This window comes from Pelodiscus sinensis, chromosome 4 (genome assembly GCF_052426305.1).
Source record: "Pelodiscus sinensis isolate ZL-2025 chromosome 4, ASM5242630v1, whole genome shotgun sequence".
NCBI lineage: Eukaryota > Metazoa > Chordata > Testudines > Trionychidae > Pelodiscus > Pelodiscus sinensis.
In genome coordinates this window covers 3,452,539-3,471,811 of record NC_143055.1, presented here as the reverse complement: position 1 = coordinate 3,471,811, position 19,273 = coordinate 3,452,539, and the positions used below count along the sequence as shown (strand labels likewise).

The window sequence follows — 19,273 nt, the reverse complement described above, 5'->3', positions numbered from 1 at the left end:
GAGGGTCCAGCGGAGGGCGACCAAAATGCTGAGGGGGCTGGAGCACATGACCTATGAGGAGAGGCTGAGGGATTTGGGTTTGTTTTGTCAGCAGAAGAGAAGAGTGAGGGGGATTTGAGAGCAGCCTTCAGCTTCCTGAAGGGGGTTCCAAAGAGGCTGGAGAGAGGCTGTTCTCAGTGGTGACAGATGCAGAACGAGGAGCAATGGGCTCAAGTTGCAGTGGGGGAGGTCTAGGTTGGAGATTAGGAAAAACGATTTCCCTAGGCGGGTGGGGAAGCACTGGAATAGGTTCCCTAGGGAGGGGTTGGAATCTCCATCCCTAGAGATGTTTAAATCCCGGCTGGACCAAGCCCTGGCTGGGATGATTGAGTTGGGTTGGTCCTGCTTTGGGCCGGGGGCTGGACTAGATGACGCCTGAGGTCTCTTCCGGCCCTGGGGTTCTAGGATTCTATGATGATTCATTACACTCTTACCAGCCGAGATAAGCCTTATGCCACCCCTTTCATTTGATTTCCCCTGAATGCTGGGGACAATATTTACAACCTGGACCTGAATTTTGCATTCCAAGGTCCATCTGGGGAGCTAAGGGGTCTTTGCAGGTTAATTCACAGGCCCCATGGGCCCGGGGACAAACAAAGGAATGAAAAGCCAATGGGCACCGTGCTCTGCAGGGCGCTCTGCCCCCGCAGACCCTCCGAGACGACTGGAGGCAGGTGGCTTTTAGTGGCTGGGAATGTGCCGTCTGATCGTTTTGATTTAAATTCCGCGTCCTATGGCTGCCTTTAAAGATCAGCGCGTGGGCTTTTTACAGCAGCAGTAATGAACCGGGAGTTCAAACAGCACATGGCGAGATCAAAACTTGCCGGGGTGGAATGTGTCCTGCAAACACAGCGCACGGTTTTCCCTTCGTTCCTCTGGCTTTCCCCGCGCTCTTTTACAAGCTGTTTATTTTCTGATACAGTGTTGGCAGACATGTGGTCGGAGGAGAATCAATCTCAGCACAGTGGGATGTATTTTCCTAAAGGGTTTATGGAGAGAGGGAGGGGTTGCGCTTTTTCAAAGGGGGATCGTTGAATGGGCTACACACCGTACTGCTGATTTGTTTAACACGAAGCGTGAACGGGGTCCAGCTACGAGTCCGTCGATCAGCTTAACTAGCTAGTGATTCGCAGGGAAACCCAGCTCCCTCCCGCGGGGGCCGGACAGCACGGGGGGGGAATAGGAATGGAGCTATGGCACCGGCTCCCTGGCTCTAGTCCATCGGAGTCCAGCACGCTCCCTTGCTGCAAAAGGAATTGGGAGAGCAGCTCTTAAGTTTGCTCACCCCAGGCCAGTGGCTGCCCCCAATTAGCTTGCCTAGGCAGAGACACCAATAGGGGAATGCACAAGGAGACCACGTTCTTGTAGCCAGGGCAGCGTGACGGAGATGAGAACTCCTGGAGCGGGGGGGTTAATGCCGTCAGGATGTTTGCAATGACACTCCAAAGCAGGGGCTCTCCCACGTCACTGCACCACAACCCCCTTCCCACAGCCAAAATGGCTCCGTGACCCCAGGAGCGGGGGCCGAAGCCTGAGCCCATGTGGACACCTAGGGCGGGTCACTGTCCCATGGAGCGACGCTTAGACCACTTACAGCAAGAGATAAGAACAAGGGAGCTCTACAGCCTAAACTGAGAGCCGGTTGGCTTCTTGCTCAAGCGTAGCGGCTCCTGCACCTAAGGTACCAGGTTCAAATCCACCCAGTGACAGTTACAAGTGGGGGCTCATTTAGGGTCTCTGAAGCTTGGAATGTGCTCCCTCAGCTAGGGGGAGTATGTAACCCCCCACATCTAGGCTACCTCTATATTGGAGGCTTCTTGCCCAAGAACATTTTGCAGAAGAGATCTTCCGCCAAAAATTCTTGCGCAAGAGCGCATCCACATGGCCGTGTGCTTTTGCACAAGAGAGAGTCCACACTGCCATGGACGCTCTTGCGCAAGAAAGCTCTGTTGGCCATTCACAGAATGGTAATCAGAGCACCTCTGCTTTTTCCCATAGGAGTTTCTTGCGCAAGAAATCCCTGTTCCTTGTCCACACGTGCTCTTGCACAAGAGCTCTGGTGCAAAAAGGCTTATTCCTCGTAGAAAGAGGAATAACGCTTGTGCCAAAAGCCCTGGGTGCGTCTAGACTGGCAAGATTTTGCGCAAAAGCAGTCGCTGTTTTGCGCACAAACTTGCCAGCTGTCTACGCTGGCCTCTTGAATTTGCGCAAGAACACTGACGTTCTAATATAAGAATTCAGTGCTTCTTGCGCAAATACTTCGATGCTCCCGCTCAGGGATAAGCCCTCTTGCGCAAGAATACTTGCACAAGAGGGCCAGTGTAGACAGGCACCTTAATTTTTTGTGCAAGAAAGCCCGAAGGCTAAAATGGCCATCAGAGCTTTCTTGTGCAAAAGCGCGTCTATAACTGGGGGGTCTATAACTCTGAGCCCCACCATCCAGGATTTGGCTTTGCTCCTGGGAAGTGGGGCTCAGGGTTGGGACCCACTTCAAAGTGCAGAGTTTGAGAACCAGGGCTCCAAAGCAAGCCAGTTCCCACGGAGAGAGATGAGACCTGCTTCTGGATACGGGATTGGTGGCAAAGTAAACCAGGTCCCGCTCTTCCCCCGCAAAAGCATCCCTGGCCATTCTGCCTATATTTTCCTTCATTTCATCATAGAATCCCAGGGCTGGCAGAGACCCCAGGAGTCATCAACTCCAGCCCCCTGCCCAAATCAGAACCAACCCCAACTCAATCAGCCCAGCCAGGGCTTTGTCCAGCCGAGACTTAAACACCTCTAGGGATGGAGATTCCACCCCCTCCCTAGGGAACCCAGCCCAGCGCTTCCCCACCCGCCTAGGGAAATCGTTTTTCCTAATATCCAACCTACACCTTCCCCACTGAAACTTGAACCCATTGCTCCTTGTTCTGCATCCGTCACTACTGAGAACAGCCTCTCTCCAGCCTCTTTAGAACCTCCCTTTAGGGAGTTGAAGGCTGCTCTTAAAATCCCCCCTCACTCTTCACTTCTGCAGACTAAAGAAGCCCAAATCCCTCAGCCTCTTCTCCTAGGTCATGTGCTCCAGCCCCCGAATCATTTTGGTTGCCCTCCGCTGGCCCCTCTCCAATGCAGCCACATCCTTATTGTAGTGGGGGCTTCATACTTCAGATGTGGCCTCACCAGAGCCGAATAAAGGGGAATAATCACTTATTAATAATCACGTCATCCCACGATGTCTAACTCTACCCATCCACACACCCCTGACATCTCTTCTGCTTCCCTGGCACCTTTCCCCTTCCGATATCTGGAGGCTTTTCCCTCCCTTCGCCTGTGCCTCGCCAAGCTATGACGATAATGGACTCTTTGTACGGCGATTAGCAGCACGGAGCGGAGCGCTGCCGCTGCCCATTGGGCGCCAGTGCGGGATCGGTGACGGCATGTCTGGATTCGCTGCTACAGCTGGGCACACAAGGGTAAGCCGAGTGCTCTCTGGCGGCCCGGAAGACGCCCCTCGTGGCTGTCTCTGACTAGCACTTTGCTGTCTCATCTGTCCAGAATCCCTCCTGTAGAGTCAGCCCCTCCAACCCCGGCACTTCTCTTTCTGCATAACCCACCGATTCATCGACTGGTGGGGTCCCCTGGCCTCTGCATAGGACTTTGCTGAGCTAGCGACTGAACTCAGCTCGCTTAGAAAAACGTCCCCGCCTGAGTTGAAAATTGTCAGTGAGGGAGAATCCGCCACGACCCTCAGTCAGGGCCAGCGGGTACGACAGCCTCGCCGGGCCCCTAGGCAAGATGAGGGCGGGGCCTTGGGCAGAAGGGGCGGGGCCAGTTTCTGAGGGACTATAAATAGGCGGCGAGAAGAGTTGCCCACTTCGAGAGGCTCACCTTTTTGGCAATGTGACAGACTTGCTCGGCAGGTAGGTAGTCAAAGGGGAAGACAAATCTCCAGTTGAAATTCCCTTCGCCTCCCAGAGACCGGTAATGCACGTCAGTCTTCTGTTTGTTCTCCTCATGGCCAATGAGCCAGCTGCAAAATACGAAGGCGTCAGGTGATGACATGGAAACCAAAGCTCCTCAAGCAAGGCGTTCAAAACGGGTGCATGCGAACAATAAAGATGACCGAAGGAATGTTTGACCTACAAAGTTCTAAGTGACCTGGGACATACCTACCTACGGGAGCCTCGCTTTAGCTCTAACAGTTTTGGCCAGGGCTTTCAAAAGGACGTTCTGTAGGATATTTTAATACAAAATGATACATCTCTTTAATACAGAATTAGGAATTAAAAAAAAATCTTCTTGTTGTGGAGCTTTCAGTCTGGAAGGGATCTCCAGAGGTGTTCAAGTCCAGGCTCCGGCACTGAGGTAGAACCAAGGAAGTTGAGATCATCCCTGGAGTTACGTCTACACTGTAGAGTTTTTGTGCAAAACCTCGCGGCGCGTCCACACTACAAGTGCTTTTTTGCGTAAGAAAATGTACAGTATGTCGTAAGAAGAGAGGGCTTTTTGCGCAACAGTTATTCCTCTTTCTTCGAGGAATAGGCATTTTTGCACAAGGGCTCCATTCTGTGAATGGCCATCAGAATTTTCTTGCGCAAAAGCGTTAATTCAAGTTAAGGGCTTTACTTCGAACTCCCATTTCACAGCCGCATGTAGACGTGGGCAGTTACTCTGGGCTAGTCAATTTCCAAAATGGCGACCGGCCGGGAACATGCTCATGAAGCGCGGGATATTTAAATCCCGCGCTTCATTTGCAATTTCGGTCACTCTCATTAGCCTCCCTAGTTCGAACTAGGGGCTAGTGTAGACGTTCCCTGAGACTCAGTATATTCAGAAACTGACAGGATGTACCTAGGGTTGGCAAACGCCTGTTCTATGGTTTCATAACCCCTAGAATGGTTCTTTCACAGGTTGGGTGTTCTGCTAATGGCTCTGGATGACCTTTGCACATTTCAAGTTCACTAGCTCCTCTCCGGAGGAAGCAGAGCCACAGAACAGGGCTACGAAGAGGCAGGTAGGTGGACATTAAGACCCAGCGGTGCGCCAGATTTTCAGGTGTCCCTACGCAGCTGCCTGTTCTGTGACACTGGCCCTAACGGGAGCAGCACGCCTGGCACAATGGGGTCTTTGCTGGGACCCTCAGTGCTTCTTTAATACAAGTAATAAATAACAGCTTTGCTCCATGCAAAGAAAAGGCACTGATTGGTTTAGGTATTAGGACCCTGATTGTGATCCTATCACATCCGCTTGCTTATAAGAACTCAGCCAATCCCAGAACCCTCTGGGCTCCAGTTAAGAGGCCAGCTAGGAGTCACACATGGGCTTGTACCGTATCGAGTCACAGAACACTAGGACTGGAAGGGACCTCGCGAGGGCTTCGAGTCCAGTCCCCTGCCTTCGTGGCAGGACCAAGCCCCATCTAGCAAGAGGAGCGAGTGACCAAGCCGCTTGTGTGTCAGGAGTGCTCAAATGCAGGAAGGGTTTGGCTTCACAGCAGCCAGCCTCATGCAGGAATGCTGATTACCCGAACGAGGGAGCGTATGGAACCGCTTGGCGGGAACTGCCGACAATGAACTTGATGGGAATACCAGGTAAGCAGCGTGCATTTTGGATTTACAGGAGGAAAATTGGGCTTGTAAAAAGGGGATTTACAGTCTGTTTCAAAGCCCTCCCTCTTCCTGCTCATAAAACCAAGAACGTACAAACTAAGTAACTCCCCTGGCCGCGATTGCGCTATTTTACACAAGATAAAACATAAATGGAGTCAGACAGAGGAGGGAAAACGTGCCAGAGGACTTACTGCCGGCTGCCACATTTTTGTCCAGGAAAAGGAATTTCAAAAAGGCAGCTATGTAAACAAGCTCTGTCTACACTACAGGCACCCTCCAAGACATGGATGAGGCTTCGGTTGGGCCGGGAACCAACAGTGCAACCTACCAGCACCTCTCCCGAGTTGCTATCTTGCCCTTCAGAGCCTCAGCTGTTCTGGTTGTAAAGACAACCACAAACGTGACCTGACTGTTGCTCAGGCAAAGAGCCGGGAACAACAGCTCTGCACAGGGTGAACTTGCCCCATTTATCTCTGGGAGGGGATAGCTCGGACACGCAATGAACGCCATAAGAACAAAAGAACGGCCAAGACAGTACCCTGTCTGCCCACAGTGGCCAATACCAGGTGTCCCAGAGGGAGTGAACCGAACAGGAAATGATCAAGCCATCTCTCTCCTGCCATCCATCTCCACCCTCTGACAAACAGAGGCTAGGGACACCTTTACTTACCCATCCTGGCTAATAGCCATTTATGGACTTAACCTCCATGAATGTATCTAGTTCTCTTTTAAACCCTGTTACAGTCCTAGCCTTCACAACCTCCTCAGGCAAGGAGTTCCACAGATTGACTATGCGCTGTGTGAAGAAGAACTTCCTTTTATTTGTTTTAAACCTGCTGCCCATTAGTTTCATTTGATGGCCCCTGGTTCTTATATTATGGGAACAAGTAAATAACTTTTCCTTATTCACTTTCTCCACACCACTCATGATTTTATAGACCTCTATCCTATCCCCCCTCAGTCTCCTCTTTTCTAAGCTGAAAAGTCCCAGGCTCTTTAACCTCTCCTCATATGGGACCCGTTCCAAACCCCTAATCATTTTAGTTGCCCTTCTCTGATGGTTAACCGTTTCCTGGCCAACCTGTACCCCTGGACACATCCCTCGCACAGCCGGACGTCGCGGGGCTGCCCACCCTTTCACGTAGATGTCGCTCATCTTCTCTCCTGTGAGGCTGAGGTCGTCTAGGATCACATCTTTGGTGTTCCAGATAACGCAGCGCAAGAAGAACCTGAAATACACACACACAGCCCGAGTCGTAAGAGTGGAATAAAACCGATGATCTAAAATAGAAGAAAGCTACGGCGTCACAGCTTATTCACAGAACAGCTCACATGCAAAGGGTCTGACCCTGTCACTTTCACTCGCGTGAGACATCTCCATGGGGGTAAAGTCGACGCGAAAGCGTGGGCCGGAGGATGCTTTAGAAACCCATGGCTGCGGCAATTAGAGCACGCCAACACTCAACTCTCCTCCGACACGTGCCTCAATATTCCCCTATCACACAGGGCAAGGAGCCAAGATCTCTTAGCTGACCACCTAGTCGGCCCCATCAGCATCCCAGACAGGCAGCTCGCGAGCCAGCGAGAAAGGCGCGTCAAGTCACCTCTTTGCTCGGCGTGGCGTGATGTTGAACGGCGGGCCAGGCGGACCCAGCGACTTGGGAAACAAGTCGACCCACATCTGTAGCTTCCCCTGTAATGGAACAAACAGCTGTGAGGTCCAGGAGCTAGGTTATCTTCACCCTCCTCGCTCGATGTGTTCATGGAAATACCGAGCAGACGCAATTAAAGAGCTCGAAGGCAGGAGGTGATCTAGTATCGCCGATGGCGGGGAGACTGCTTGTTACTCCTGCAAATAGATCTGGGGGTTGAGGCAAAGGGCTCTCCTGGGGAGCGCATACAGGGGACGCAACGGCTCCTGAATTTCATGGAGAGAGGCAGAACAAGAACTATCTGCCTTCGCTTCCAGGCAGTGAGTTCCGGGGGCCCTTTTCAAGGGAGGGTGACTGACCCCTGGAACGACCTGCCAAAGGAAGTGATGGGTTCTCCAGCTCTTGATGTCCGCAGCTCAAGACCAGCAGCCTTTGCGGAAGAGACTCGTTAGCCAAATATGTTGCTTGGGCTCCACACAGAGGTCTTGGGGTGAAATGCCAGAGCCTGAGATGCATGGGGGAGGAGGAGCGTGTCAAACTAGACCAGTGTTTCGTAAACTTTTTAAGATGGAGAAACACCAATTTTTTTTTATGAGGAGCACCAAAAATTTTGGTTGAGGGAAAAAAAGGGGGGGTGGTCAGAGGGATGGTTATTGAGCCAAAAAAAAAAAAAAAGGTCGCCTGGTTTAGGAGATTGGCTGATTCAACAGCACAACATCGACTGACCCCAGCTGGAGATCGGGCCTGTCACTTTCTGCTGTTGTTGGGAATGAGTGGAAGGAAGGGCCTGGAGCATCCGAGTCCACTTTCCAGTTGTTTTTCCAGTATTACATTCCCATTCTGCAGAGATCTAATGAAATCTGGACAGAGGTTTGTTTTCCTTTCACGTACCCACTTTAACTGGGGATCAGGATCCGCTTCCTGTGCTCTCTTAAGCGCGTGCAACCAATTGACTTTGAAAAAGAGCCCATCCGAAAAAGGCTTTCTCCTCCCTCCCCCGCAAGAGAAATCTCCTTGCAACAGGACCAAGCAGCCAATTTTGGGCAGGTCAACACCACCGCAGATCTCGGTCGAACTTACATCACCCCGGGGGGTGAAAAAGACCCCCTGCCCACCAGCTAGGCAAGTTACAGTGACCGAAGCACCGTCCACACCAACACGAGGGCTTAAATTGCAACGAGGGAGGTTGAGGTTGGACAGCAGGAAAAACGCCCTGCCTATCAGGGCGGTGAAACACTGGAATAAGTTGTGTAGGGGGGTTGTGGAATCTCCATCCCTGAGGATATTGACGAGCAGGTGGGACACACCTGTCAGGGATGGGCTAGACGGTGCTGGGTGCTGCCGTGAGGGCAGGGGACTGGACTCGATGACCTCGCGAGGTCCCTTCCAGTTCTAGCGTTCTGTGATTCTACATGTCAGCGGGAGAGGCTCCGCCACCCGCGGAGATGGAGTGAAGATACTGATGGGAGAGCGTTCCCCTGCCAGCGCACAGCACCCGCGCCAGGCGCAAGCCACAGTGCACCCGTGCCAGTGGAGCACTTGAGGCGTAGAGCGGCCCTGTCAAAGCCCCATGCACATCTGTCTGGAAATGGAGCCGTGTTCCATCTCCTGGCTTGGAAGCGCGGGGAGAGAGCCTCTCTTGGGGGACTCTGGCAGAGTTTCTTCACAAAGGACGTGAAGAGCCAGCGAGAACCCCCAGGGAACCCGAGAGGGGCTGAGGACCTGCCGCTCACTTGACTTCCCCGGCTGCTCTGGGTACCAGGGCCTCTCAGGGTTCGGGCCCCACTAATTCCGCAGCCCAGATAAGGCGGATCCTTCAGGATTTAGCCAACTGCCTTTGCTCAGGCGTCTCCACAATATTCGGGTTCTGCTCACCAGGAGATACGAGGAAAAAACAGCTCGGGCTCGGCCCGGCTCTAGCCAAAGGCATGAAGAGCCCACTGGGGCCACGTGATGAGAAAGATGTTTAGTCTGATTGTCTTTCGCCACTGTGTCTGCAGCGACGCCAGGCAGCCCCGCGGACGGAGCCCTGGGTTCTAATCCTGATTCATCTACTAACCTGCTGCGTGACCTTGGTCAAGTCATAGAATCCCAGGGCTGGCAGAGACCTCAGGAGTCATCGAGTCCAACCCCCTGCCCAAAGCAGGACGACCCCAACTCAATCAACCCAGCCAGGGCTTGGTCCAGCCGGGACTGAAACACCTCTAGGGATGGAGATTCCACCCCCTCCCTAGGGAACCCAGCCCAGGGCTTCCCCACTCTCCTAAGGGAAATCGTTTTTCCTCATATCTAAACTAGACCTCCCCCACTGCAACTTGAGCCCATTTCTCCTTGTTCTGCATCTGCCCCCACTGAGAACAGCCTCTCTCCAGCCTCTTTGGACCCCCCCTTCAGGGAGTTGCAGGCTGCTCTCAAATCCCCCCTCGCTCTTCTCTTCTCAAACCCAAATCCCCCAGCCTCTCCTCGTAGGTCATGTGCTCCAGCCCCCGAATCATTTTTGGTGCCCTCCGCTGAACCCTCCCCAATACGTCCACATCCTTTCCGTGGTGGGGGGCCCAGAACTGGATGCATTACTCCAGATGTGGCCTCCCCAGTGGTGAATAAAGAGGAAGGCTCCACAACTCTATTTCTCCAGCCATCCTTAGCTACTTAGGCTGCCAGCTCATTAGGGTGTGAACATGTTTGTACAGCTGCTAGCGTGACAGGGCCCTGATCTAGGCTGGGCCCTCTAAATGCTGCTGTGACACCACCACGCGCCAGGAAATAAGATTCAGGGGCTGTTGGAGTCAGCGTGCTGCACCATCCCACCGGAGGAGAGAGAGCACGGCCAGGAAATGCAGTGTCATAAACGGGACTGTGTCTCTGTGGCCCTGGGAAACTCCTTTAACCCTCCCTCCCTCACCTTTGTTTACCCATCTGCAAAGGGCAGCGAATATTGTGCTCCCAGGGTGTAACCTCCAGTAGTGCCCAAAGTGGGTTATGAACCAGCACTGGCCGAAATCAGCATGGGGGGGGGGTCTCTTCGGGCATCCCCAGCACACACCGAGGGCTGCCTCCTGCAAGCCCCGCCCACATGGCAAGCAGGCCTCCAATGGGACAACGCTGCAGGAGGGAGGCTGTGCGGGATCAGGCCCTGATTGGTCCTGGCTTGGCTCACGGGAAGCCTAGCACCCCCTGGTGGACCCATGCACAATGCAGCTGCTCAAGGGATGGAAAGGCACCGCCAGGGTCCTCAGAAGACAGGGTGACACATGGAGGGCGCTTTGCTGAGGGGCCCAGCTGAGCAGGCTGCGGCTGGACCACGGAAGCTCTGTTGCAGGCCTGCTCACCGGTAAACTCTGCGGCTCCTACCTGCTCAATTTCCGGCTGCAACGGGCTGTACAGCGACCTCGTCTCCACGTGCTCGGGCACCAGACCCTGCTTCCGGAGCACGTACAGGGCGAGCCGCTCCTCCGGCGGGCCCAGGTGCGGGTTGTGGGGCTTGCCGTCCTCTGCCGGAGAGAGACAGTGAGCGAGGTGCCCGAGCATGGGACAATCTGGGGCATCTGAGCGGGCAGCCTGCTGCTCGGGCCAGGAGGGGCTGGCTGGAGAGAGCTCAGCTCGGAAAGCCACAGCCCAGATCTGACCCGCAAAGCCGCACGGCCAGCGCTGCCCAGCTGGCGTAGGTGGCTGGAGATGGGACCGTTTGGGGTAGTTTGCTCGGAGGCTGCTTCCTTGCTTCCTGATGGGCCAAGGGCCACCAACGGGCACTGCGGAAACCCAGCGGACCCGGGCCGGGTTCTCTCCTGGCATGGTATGAATAAGGAGCAACTCTACCAACCTCTGCTTCCCCCCCAGAGCTTCTCATCAGTCAATCTCCCAGACTTCCACACACTTTACTGTATTTATCCCCGTGCCTTCCCTAGGGGCAGGGCTCCTATCCCCATTGTACAGGTGGGGAAACTGAGGCGTGGGGAGGCTAAGTGACTAGCCCCACATTGCGCAGGGAGGCTGTGGCAGAGCAGGGAATGAAACCGAAGTCTCCCGAGTTAATGGTCTTGCCCCTAGAGTGGGGAATCGGGCCCCTGTTGGTTACAAATACACCCATTTGCAGCTGGATTTTCAGCAGCCTGCGTTGCAAACCCTTCCTACCCTCTCCCCGGGTTGTTTCAGGTCAGAATTTCACAAGAGGCTAGCACGGAACATTCCTCCCTTGTGCTGACCTCTGCTGACAGCCCAGCTATTCCGCACACACGTGTACACACATGCACACGTGCGTATACACATGCACGGGCATGTATGCACACGTACACACATGCAATGAATACCCGAAGCTTCCTGCCTTCTGAATCACATGTCCCTTGCTACTCCCTTCTCCATCCTTACTCTGGGGGGGAAGGTGCATTGTTTGTCAATGTTGGACCAAAGCTAACAACAACTCAGCTTATTAGGAAAGGGATAGAAAATAAGACCCAGAATATCTTACTGCCCCTGTATAAAACTATGGTATGCCCACATCTGGAATACTGTGTACAGATGTGGTCTCCTCACCTCAAAAAAGATATTTTGGCCTTGGAAAGGGTTCAGAAAAGGGCAACTAAAATGATTGGGGTTTGGAACGGGTCCCATATGAGGAGAGGTTAAAGCGACTGGGACTTTTCAGTTTAGAAAAGAAGAGACTGAGGGGGATATGACAGAGATCTATAAAATCATGAGCGGTGTGGAGAGGGCCGATAAAGAAAAGTTATTTATTAGTTCCCATAATAGAAGAACTAGAGGACACCAAATGAAATTAATGGGTAGCAGGTTTAAAACTAATCAAAGAAAATTCTTCTTCACACAGCGTGTAGTCAACCTGTGGAACTCCTCGCCAGAGGAGGCTGTGAAGGCTAGGACTATAACAGAGTTTAAAGAGAAGCTAGATAATTTCATGGAGGTTAGGTCCATAAAAGGCTATTAGCCAGGGGATAAAATGGTGTCCTTGGCCTCTGTTTGTCAGAGGCTGGAGAGAGATGGCAGGAGACAAATCGCTTGATCATTGTCTTCGGTCCACCCCTTCCGGGGCACCTGGTGCTGGCCACTGTCGGCAGACAGGATACTGGGCTAGATGGACCTTTGGTCTGACCCAGTCCGGCCGTTCTTATGTTCTTATGGCTCCCGGACTGCTCGACACAGACCTGAAAGGTCCCATGCCATTTCTCTGCCCGGACCGGTTGGAGTGCTCCACTCCAGAGGTGGCTGCATTTCAGCAGAGCTGTGAGTCGGCTCAAAGCCTTTGAAACGCAATGCGGTACATCAATATTACTCCTGCTCTGCTGCTCGCAGGTGATATATCCCGGCTCCTTTCTTGGCAGCGCCTTGAAGTGGTTCCACTTCTTCATACACATGGGATTTTTCTCGAGCCCTGGAAACCTGGCTGAGGTGGGGGGGGGGAGGGAGGCTCAGAAATAAAAACCTCGCTCTGAAACCGACGGCGTGGGGGTTATGAAAGAACGGTCTGGGCACAAGGCTTGTAAAACCCCCTTGCACTCGCATTTAATGGCTTCGCTTTGGGCCCCGCCAGGTTCACATCTGCACGCACAGCTGGCTTCCAGATCTCGCGGAGGTCAGAGCCCCGCGCTTTGTTCTGGTGTGGAAGTGATTGCCGTTCAAAGGAAAGCCAGAGGGAAGGCAGGCTGGGCCGGGAGAGAAAGGCCCCAGTCAACCTAACACCTCGCCAGCCCCTGGCGAAAAGCTGATGCAGAAAGAGTTTGAAGGAGGTGGCGGCTTTTTAGCTCCTTCCAAGAGCAAAGCCTTAAAACATCTGAGAGTGGTTTGTATCTCTACTGCACACCCCGCGTCACTGTAAATACCACTTGTACATGCCACCACCCTTTGCGCTTGTCAGAGTTCATGAGGAATCGACACCTCTCTGCACCCTTTCGTATTTGCCTAGCACAATTTCCCCTCTCTGGCTGGTCAGCAACGCACCGTTTTCTGCCCAGCGAGGAAATTATGTGCCTACGCTAGGAAATTATTTCAAAATAAGTAAACCTGAAATAATAACTCCCAAAATAAGCATTTCGAAATTAGCACCATTCCGCGGGGAAAGCAGGAGTGCAGATTTCGAAATAAGGCTGAGTCTACACAGCAGCGTTATTGCGGAACATCAGTTATTCTAAAATAACCTCGTGCGCGTTAATCCGGCAAACCCGTTCGTTCAAACTAAATTCGAAGGAGCGGGCTTCTTGCTCCGAACTGTGGAAATCTCGTTGCACGAGGAGTAAGGGAAGTCAGGGGAAGATGCTCTATTTCGAAATCATAGCTGCGTAGACAGCGCCAAAAGTTGAAATAAGCTATTTCGACTTGCGCAACCGACGTATTTCCAGTTTAGCCCTGCTGTGTAGACGTGCCCTAAGTGGCCCGTTATTTTGAAACAACAGGCTTGGTCATGTAGACGCTCTACTTATGATTTCAAAATAAGGGGGGTTATTCTAAAATAATGCCCTAGTGGACACCAGGGTTGATCAATTTCCACCGTGCACCAAAACACCTGTGTCAATCACAGCCGATTGCCCTCGAAATCTGAGATTTTCACCTGGGTTTCGTTTGCACACGTTTGTAGCTACAATGCTCCCGCCTGTCACGCTGTATCATGGCCTGGTGTACGTGTTCCTGTCGCCCTCTAGTGGCTAGACCTAGCGAGTCTGGCAGCCTGAGGACAGGGGCAAATTTCATGTCACTCCAGTGCTGGAGGCCTGTGTGTTTGCAGCTGAAGGCTGTGGCGGGTTGGCTACCGTGATGAAGGGATTAATCGGAGGGAAGGTTGGCCTCGCGAGGGAGGCACCGAACTGGAGGTCTGGGTTCAATTCTTGAGAGTACCACAGCGTCCAGACAGAATGTCATCTAAACACGCTGTTCCGCCTGTATAAAAGGAACGGGACAATTCCTCCTTCCTCCCACTTTTGGGCTGTCTAATCTCGTTAGCCTGCGCGCTCTTCGGAGCAGGGACTCTGTTACATACAGCGCCTGGCACAACGGGGCCCTGCTTTGCACGGTGGTTCTCAGAGCTGGGTCGCACAACTTCTATCCCACCGGCCCTGCCTGTTGTGTCTGTTTTCAGAGCAGACACAACACGACTTGAAGCTGTCACTGTAAATCAGCTCGCCAGGGCGTCTCTACCAATCAGTTCCACGGGCTGCCAGCCACCCGGGGAAGAATCGGGAGGGGGAGGAAGAGAAGGGATATTTACCGAACTCAGAGAGGACGTACTCCTGCTCCCGGAATATGACCCGGTCCGACTTGTAGATGGGAGCTTTGCAGTTGCGTTGCAGGGAGAAGAGGTGAAGCAGCTGGGAAGGACGGAGCTGGTCCCGCCACTGGTTGGGTCCCGAACTGGAGCAAGACATTAATAAGGACAAAGGGACAACGTGTTGGAAATACACCCCACCTTCCAGAGCCGCGACATGCGGGGGGTGCTGCCGGGGCTGCCGCAGCATGAGGCCAGGGTATTTTTTTAAAAGAATCCCGAACTGAACTCTAACAGCTGGCAAGTAGCAGAGGGAGGAAACCGGGAAAGGCAGGGGACAGACAGGCACAACGGGGTGCGGCACCTTCCCTGCCAGCGGGTGAATCTCCCTCAGAACAGGCGGAGCAAACTGCAGGCTGAATGGGGCTGTCTCCAGGGGCGACGGGGGGACCCCGTTAGCGGAGACGTTTCAAGCTGCGGGCGCCAACCACGCGCTGGCGGGAAGGGACCCTCTCACCCGCTCAGGGCACTGGGCCAGGCCTGAGGGACTCTCCCTTTGAAACACCCTCCTCAATCCGCGACAGAGAATTCCCAGAGCCAGGTTCCTCTCTCCGGGGGCCGACGCCTCCTTAGCGGGGAGGCAGGGCAGAGAATCCGGGAGCTGACCCGGGCCCCTGATGCCCACGCCCTGCTCTGGTGCAGCTGGTGTGGGGGAAGGCCATCCTGCGGTGCCATTACGGACTGTGTCAGGCTGCACTCTGGCTGAAATTCAGCCCAGTCTCCCATTCCCTAGCCTACGGGGCCAGCTAGCCCATAGCAGGACCCCTTCCCATGTCGCTAGGATATGGTCGCCCCTCCACGGCTGCCACCCCACGAGCACCCATCCAGCCTCCCCGGAAACCAGCCTGGGCACGTCCTCCACAGGACAGCCCTGGTGTTGGCAGGGTGAGGCCCATGCACCTGTGGGGAACTCTGGGGGTTCGGAAGCCAGCCCCGCGGGGCCCATGAGGCATCGCGGGGTGTGAGGACAATGTTCTGATGTCACGTGCAGGTCTCCCAAGCAGGTGGGGGTGCCGGACCATCCCAGACGCAAGGGGCCGGGTGCTTTTGTTCCTCCCCCCAGCCTGGGCTCCCCAGCAGGGCGGCTCAGTGCCCCCCGAGCGACCGGAAATACCCACGTGCAGTAGGTCTGAGGCAGGCCGCACCGGGCCCCGAATTTCGACAGGAACCGGTTCTCCAGGTCGATGACGGTCTCGCCAATCTTCTCGTCTTTCGACAAGAGGTCGTAGTCGTAGAGCGTGACCTTCAGGTCCTTCTCCAGAGGCAGAGTGCAGGTCAGCTCAAACATCCTGTGCGGGGGGGAGCAAGAGAGCGTCGGGGTTGGGGCCTGCAGCCGAGCCAGGCTCTGGGCAACCGAGCAAGCGCAGCTGGCCTGGAGTCGGCTGCTTCGTGGGCTCCGTGTTCTCCCTGGTGGCCACTGGTTCTCCCTGGGCCGCACAGTGGCTGCTCAGGGCCCTTGCCCAGGGCTATCAGGGCTCCTGCGCCTACCGATGAGTCAACAGGCGCCTTTGTAGCCAAGAAGGCTAATGGCACATTGGGGGGCATTAGGAGGAGCGTTGCCAGCAGATCCAGAGAAGTGATTATTCCCCTTTATTCGGCTCTGGGGAGGCCACATCTGGAGTATTGTGTCCAGTTCTGGGCCCCCCGCTACAGAGAGGATGTGGACGCATTGGAGAGGGGCCAGCGGAGGGCAACAAACGTGATTTGGAGGCTGGATCCCATGACCTACGAGGAGAGGCTGAGGGATTTGGGTCTGTTCAGTCTGCAGAAGAGAAGAGTGAGGGGGGATTTGAGAGCAGCCTGCAACTCCCTGAAGGGGGGTTCCAAAGAGGCTGGCGAGAGGCTGTTCTCAGTGGGGGCAGATGCAGAACGAGGAGCAATGGGCTCAAGTTGCAGAGGGGGAGGTCTAGGTTGGATATTAGGGAAAACTATTTCCCTAGGAGGGTGGGGAAGCGCTGGGCTGGGTTCCCTAGGGAGGGGGTGGAATCTCCATCCCTAGAGGTGTTTAAGTCCCGGTTGGACCAAGCCCTGGCTGGGGTGATGGAGTTGGGGTTGGTCCTGCTTTGGGCAGGGGGCTGGACTGGATGACTCCTGAGGTCTCTGCCAGTTCTGGGATTCTAGGATTCCCGGCCTTGCACCAGGTAACCCGGTCCTGTCCCTCAGCTCCTGTTCCTGGTCTATAACGCCTGGCTCCACCCCCTAGCTCCTGCTCCAACCCCGAGGCATGCCTGGCAGCAACGGGGATGAGCCGGGGGGCCGATCCCCTCAGGACAGGACCAGCCAATGGAAACAGACCCCATTTCCACACACCATCCCAGGGCAGAACAAGACCCCCTGCACCTGAGTGTATCGGCCCGCCTTTCTCTCCACCGCCCCCTGCATCTGCTCACGTGAGGGGGGGCTCTGAGCTGATGCACTGGGCCGGGGCAGGGGTGTCCGGAGGTGGCTCGCTCACACCCCTCCCTCACTCCCCTCCTGCTTCCGACTCCCCCATGGCTGCGTGCCTGGCCTTCCTGCCGCCCGGCAACCCCACATTCGGGCTGGGAAGGCCAGGCCTGTATTGCCAGGCCCCACAGTGCTCTGGGGAGGGGGCGCTAGCCTGAGGCAAGGCCCAGTGCCCACAATCAGGGGGAGCAGGGTTTGGGGGGGGGCACACAAGGGGCGTGGCCTCGATCAGAAAGGGCAGGGCTTGGCTTAGACTCCCCAAACCTGCAGTTCACCCACTATCCATGGCCTGGGCCATGGGAGACCCAGATTCTGAGCCCAGATCAGCCTCTGCCTTTTGTGTGACCTCGAGCAAGTCGGCTTCTCCCAGTGCGCAAGATGGGAATGACCCTGGCCAGGCCCACCACCAGGGGGAGTTTCCCTGGGGGGTCAGTGATTCCTAGGGGTCTGGGGCTCAGTGGCAGCAGCTGCTGGAGCCCTGGGCGCTTTAAATCTCCGCTGGAGTGCCATGCCCCATGCCCCTGGCAGCTGTGAGGGCTGGGGGAGGCACGCCCCGCTCTGGGCGGTACACAGGACTGGCTGCCCCAGGCCCTACCCCCTCCAACCAAGTTGAGAGCTGGGGATCACTAGTGAACGGTGAGCCCAAAATAATCAGTGAAGAGAATGAAGAGCATCGCTAAGAAAGGGATGGAGACGGAGACAGAAAATATCACGTTGCCTCTCTCTAGATCCACTGTATGCCCGCAGGTTGGGCACTGGCTATGTCTAGACTGCAGGCTTCTTTCGAAAGAGGCTCTTTCGAAAGCATCTTTCGAAAGAGCCTCTTTCGAAAGATCGCGTCTAGACTGCAGGTGGATCTTTCGAAAGAGAAATCCGCTTTTTCGAAAGAGAGCACCCAGCGAGTCTGGATGCTCTCTTTCGAAGACGGCCTCTTTACATTGAAGAACGCCTTCTTTCGAAAGAGGAACTTTCGAAAGAAGGCGTTCTTCCTCGTGAAATGAGGTTTACCGCCATCGAAAGAAAAGCCGCGTTCTTTCGAAATAATTTCGAAAGAACGCGGCTTGAGTCTGGACGCAGGGGAAGTTTTTTCAGGAAAAGGCTACTTTTCCCGAAAAAAACCCTGAGTCTGGACACGGCCATAGTGTGCAGATCTGGTCACCCCGTCTCAGGAAAGGTGGCCTGGAAAAAGCAGAGAAAAGGGCGGGGAAATGATCTGGGGGGGTGGAACAGCTTCAGGAGCGATTAAAAAGACCAGGACTTCTCAGCTTGCAAAAGAGAGCTGCCTAAGGGAGGATGTAACAGAGGTCTATAAAATCATGATCGGAGCGGAGACAGTGGCTAAGGAAGTGCTATTGACTCCTCATAAAAGAAGAATGAAGGGTCATCCAAATGAATTAATAGGCAAGAGGTTTAAAACAAACAAAAGGAAGGTTTTCTTCATGCAGTGCACAGTCAACCTGCGGAACTCCTTGCCAGAGGATGTTGTGAAGGCTGAGACTATTATGGTTCAAAAAAGAGCTAGATCAATTCATGGAGGTTAGGTCCATCAATAGCCATTAGCCTGGATGGGCAAGGATGGTGTCCCTAACCTGTTTGTCAGAGGCTGGGAATGGATGACAGGGGAGGGATTCCCTGTTCTGTTCACTCCCTCTTCTGACAGTGGCCAATGCCAGATGCCCCAGACAGGACACTGGGTTAGATTGGCCATTGGTCTGATCCAGTCTGGTGGTTCTTATGGGTCCCCAAATGAAATGAATAGGTAGCAGGTTTAAAACAAAGTAACAATAGGAATTTTTGTTTCACACAGCACACAGTCAACTTGTGGAACTCCTTGCTGGAGGATTCTGTGAAGACTAGGACTTTAACAAGGTTCAAAAAAGAGCTAGATAAATTCATGGACGCCAGATCCATCAATGGCTATTAGCCAGGATGGGAAGGGATGGTGTTCCTAGTTTCAGTTTGTCAGAAGCTGGCAATGGGTGACAGGGGAGAGATCACTGGATGATTCCCGGTTCTGTTCACTCCCTCTGAGGAACTGGCATTGGCCACTGTTGGCAGACAGGACACTGGGCTAGACAGGCCTTTGCTCTCACCCAACCTTACTTTCAATGCGGAGAGTGGGGTCTTTCCTCCAGAAATATCACAATTTTCTAAACTCCGCGGCTCAGATCCTCTGCTTGTGTAAATCAGTGTAACTCCATTGGACTCCCTAGGGCCAGTTCCCCAGATGGTGTAAATCAGTGTAACTCTATTGGAGTCACCGGGGCCAGATCTCCACA

At 54.2% G+C, this 19,273-nt stretch overlaps 1 protein-coding gene across 14 annotated transcripts in view; it reads right to left on the bottom strand.

Moving 5' to 3' along the window:
- Positions 1-19,273, bottom strand: part of DYSF (dysferlin) — a 269,126-nt gene that overhangs the window by 25,886 nt on the left and 223,967 nt on the right. For all 14 annotated transcript variants that reach the window (XM_075931052.2, XM_075931053.2, XM_075931051.2 and 11 more), the window contains 6 exons: positions 15,668-15,838; positions 14,493-14,635; positions 10,634-10,773; positions 7,235-7,323; positions 6,764-6,859; positions 3,910-4,051 (listed from right to left, as the gene is read on the bottom strand). In XM_075931052.2, coding sequence (XP_075787167.2) covers positions 3,910-4,051; positions 6,764-6,859; positions 7,235-7,323; positions 10,634-10,773; positions 14,493-14,635; positions 15,668-15,838 — 781 coding nt within the window. The remainder of the gene's footprint in view (positions 1-3,909; positions 4,052-6,763; positions 6,860-7,234; positions 7,324-10,633; positions 10,774-14,492; positions 14,636-15,667; positions 15,839-19,273) is intronic.